General features: G+C 39.6%; 1 protein-coding gene across 1 annotated transcript; it reads right to left on the bottom strand.

Moving 5' to 3' along the window:
- Positions 1 to 91: 91 nt before the first annotated feature.
- LOC105120212 (probable LRR receptor-like serine/threonine-protein kinase At3g47570) lies at positions 92 to 3,609 on the bottom strand. Its single transcript, XM_011018399.1, has 3 exons — positions 857 to 3,609; positions 522 to 745; positions 92 to 486 (listed from the first exon to the last, which is right to left on the bottom strand). The coding sequence occupies exons 1-3, from the start codon at positions 3,543 to 3,545 to the stop codon at positions 319 to 321; spliced, it is 3,081 nt and encodes a 1,026-aa protein (XP_011016701.1). The 5' UTR covers positions 3,546 to 3,609; the 3' UTR covers positions 92 to 318.
- Between the last annotated feature and the right edge of the window lie 91 nt (positions 3,610 to 3,700).

Below are 3,700 nucleotides of genomic sequence, written 5' to 3'. Positions count from 1 at the left end.
CTAAAATATAAAAAAATCAAATTATCCATAAATATAAAAAAAATTGATCGCTAAAGGTTATATTTATTTGTTCATAAGGAGAAGAAGAGGAGGAGGAAAAATCTTGAGCATGAGATGAAGGATGATTGCACACTTGATTCTGGTTCCTCTAGGTCTTGGTTTTGTTCTTATGTTCATATTCTGTGGTGGCCTTTTATGGCTTGACCCTCTTAGTGACATGGACGTACTTCATGGTTTACACTGCTATTGCCCTCTTTGAAAATTGACTAGCGACATTGTAAATCACGTGCAACAATATTTCTACAAAAAACAGAGCATTCACTGAAGAATTTTCCTGATGGAACATAATTCAGTGATGGCATGACTGATTTCTAAACGATCTTGAGGCAACTCCCTGGAACATGATAGTCCAATCTCGATTAAGGGAGTCACACATTCCACAAGAGTTCCAATTTCATTGCTGCTACTTGTTGGATTTTCCAGACTCTTCCAATTTCATTGCTGCTACTTGTTGGATCCACAATATTGCTCATCCTGCCAGCCTCGACATTCCCAGAAGATAGAAGTGATGGATCCACAATATTCAAGACCTGTTCAGGCAAAGCCATTCTTGCAAATCCATGAAGGTTAAGAGTTCCCTCAAACATGTAGTCAGTAGGCCTCTTCGCTGTGATCATTTCCAACAGTAAGATCCCGTAACTGTAAATATCTCCGTAAATTGAAACTTGACTTCCAAGGCCATACTCTGCATTCAAGAATTTTACATTAGAAAAAGGCAGTAGTAATTGTTTCTAATTTTTTTAAAAAAGGTAATCTTGTAGTAAGCACATCCTCCATTCCAACATTTTAGTTTTACCAGGAGGAGCATATCCTATGGTTCCCTTTAATCCAACAGAGCTGCTCTGATTGAAGTTTGTGAGTTCTGGACTAAGTCTTGCAAGACCAAAATCTCCAACATGGGCAGTCATGTTGCTGTCGAGAAGAGTGTTGCTTGGCTTCAGATCACAATGAATGATGGGCATGTGGGAGTGGTTATGAAGATAATCAAGTGCAGAAGCCACGTCAATGGCAATGTCAATCCTCTGGAGAAGATCCAGACGTCGAGGTTCATCCTGATGACTATCTATTTCTGAATTTCGATGCAACCACATCTCGAGACTTCCATTGGGCATAAACTCATAAACTAGAGCTTTAAATTCATTTCCTTGAAAATCAACACTTGAGCAAGAAGTGATGATCTTTAGTAGGTTCCGGTGGCGTACATTTCTCAATGCTTCGCACTCAGCCACGAAACTCTTGGAAGCTCCTCGAGTTTGAAGATTTAGAACTTTTATTGCAACCACTGTATCGTCTTGATCAAGGATTCCTCTGTACACAGAAACAAAGCCACCCTCACCAATTAAGTTATCTGAAGAGAACCCATTAGTTGCCTTAAGAAGCATTTCGTAAGAAACTTTTGGCAGTGGTTCCTTCAATGACAATTCCGAAGATTGCTCTTTTCTTTTCCTTCTCGACAGGTAAAGCAGAACAAATGACACAACAGCTACCCCAAGAAAACCACATGCTATTGTTAATAGCAATATGAGCCAAAGAGGTATTTTCCATTTCTTGGACTTTTTGAAGTTACATTTAGGCAACTTAAGTTCAGATATGCCTCCACAAAGCTTCTTATTTCCATCAACTAATATAGCAGTAGCATTTCCAAAAGCTCCTTTTGTTGGAACCTCACCTTCGAAATCATTGAACGATAAGTTCAATTTCAACAAGGCAAAGGTATCCAAGAACTTTGGTATTTGGCCAGACAGATTATTGTGAGACAGATCAAGCTTTTGAATACCTCTTAATGTACTAAAAGATGATGGAATGGATCCTTGAAAGAAGTTGTGCTGCATGTATAGATATTCGAGGCTTGTGCAGCTAGCAAGTGTACTTGGAATTTCCCCAGAAAACTCATTATAAGAAACATTCAGTTTCGCTAAGCTTTTCAGACTACCAATTTCTGAAGGTAAGGATCCATTAAAATAGTTTTGAGAGAGGTCTAGTGAAATCGATAGGGATGAAATAGCGAAAAGTTCTTTAGGAGCATTGCCACTAAGATTATTTCTAGAAAGATGTAACAGCAACAACTTTTGACAATTGCCAATACTTGAAGGTATGGTTCCCTGCAATTGATTTCTTTGCAAGTCAAATTCAAGCAACAAAGTTAAGTTTCCTATGGAGGAAGGGATATGACCTGAGAGCCTGTTGTAAGATAGAGAAAATCGTTGCAACATCCTAAGTTTACCAATCTCAAGAGGTATAGGACCACTAAGCTGATTAAATTCCAAACCTAGGGTGTTTAAGTTGATAAGATTACCTATCCCAGAATGGATGCCTCCAAATAGTTGATTTTGTCCCAAGCCTAGAAAGGTGAGCCCAGTTGACAGATTGCCTAAAGAATTAGGCAACATCCCTTCAAAATGGTTACGAACTAGATCAATTGCATACAAACTGGGGCAATTGATCAGAGAATCGAGAAAACTTAATTCACCAGGCTCCCCACTTCCCATCTTGTTGAAGCTCAATGAAACTACAGCCAGATGCTTTAGGCCTCCAAAATTTACTGACAATTTTCCAGAGAAGCTGTTATCTCCTGCTTCCAAAACTTGCAGATTTGAAGAATTGGATATGGACAGTGGAATTGATCCAGAAAATTGGTTTGCTCGAATTTGGATATATTGTAGGTTTGGCAAAGAGAGGCCTATATCTGATGGAAGATATCCTTGAAGTTGATTTTCAGACAAGGACAAAATGCTGAGGGTAGACAAATTATACAAGGGTAGTGGGATGGTACCTGAAAGAAAATTTGTACCGAGTCCAAGAGATTCCAAGTTCTTTAGTTGACCCAAGGTGTCTGGAATCCTTCCTTGAAAATTATTAGCAGCTGCTGATATGCTGTTAAGAGAGGTAAGGTTCCCAATGAAAGGAGGTATTGCTCCTGACAAATTGTTCTTGTGAATAACGAGTTTCTCTAACTTCGACAAAGACACAAGCTCTGCAGGAATTTTTCCCACAAGGTTATTTGAAGCCAAACCAAGATAGTCGAGCTTAGAGCAGTGTGACAGGTTGCCAGGTATCTCCCCAACAAAAGAATTATTGCTTAAGACAAGAATCTGCAGCCTGAAGAGTCTACCAAGTCCATCGGGGATTTTACCTTGGAGGGTATTGTTTGACAGATCAAGTCCCCATAAGAAGCTGAGATTTCCCAAAGCAGGTGATATAGAACCCACCAAGCCACTGGAGTCTAACTTTAAGACAGTAACTCTCTCATGTCTGCAGCCGCACCTAACGCCCTGCCACCGGCAAAAATGGAGAGAATCGTTCCATGAACCAAAGATGTTTTGAGGATCATGGATTATCTTGGACTTGAAGTCAAGCAGGGCAAGCCTGTCTGTGAAATTCCTAAAGGTGGTGGCTGAGACACTTAAAATTCTGAAAGGGGTGAAATTTAGTAGTGGAGCACTTAAGAGAAACAAAGCTTGGAAGTGGAAAAAACCTAATCCCATCCTACGCAATACAATTTTTTAGTGCAAATATTGCCTTTATTCATCATTATCCCTATGTTATACTCCGCTGGAGAGATACCCTTTATGATCGAAAAATTCCATGAGAACATGAAAACAAATTGATGATTGGTGCCCTGGATGCCTCGAAAAGTCCT

Source organism: Populus euphratica, unplaced genomic scaffold, assembly GCF_000495115.2.
Source record: "Populus euphratica unplaced genomic scaffold, PopEup_1.0 scaffold5562.1, whole genome shotgun sequence".
Classification (NCBI taxonomy): domain Eukaryota; kingdom Viridiplantae; phylum Streptophyta; class Magnoliopsida; order Malpighiales; family Salicaceae; genus Populus; species Populus euphratica.
The sequence above is the reverse complement of the archived record's forward strand: the minus strand, read 5'-3'. Positions and strand labels throughout refer to the sequence as shown.

What these genes read in the sequence shown, in the direction of transcription:
- LOC105120212 (XM_011018399.1), bottom strand. Translation starts at nt 3,545, where the DNA reads ATGGGATTAGGTTTTTTCCACTTCCAAGCTTTGTTTCTCTTAAGTGCT. An exon ending in CATAGGATATGCTCCTCCTG is followed by an intron (nt 746 to 856) that starts GTAAAACTAAAA and finishes TCTTGAATGCAG; the next exon opens with AGTATGGCCTTGGAAGTCAA. An exon ending in CTGGCAGGATGAGCAATATT is followed by an intron (nt 487 to 521) that starts GTGGATCCAACA and finishes TGAAATTGGAAG; the next exon opens with AGTCTGGAAAATCCAACAAG.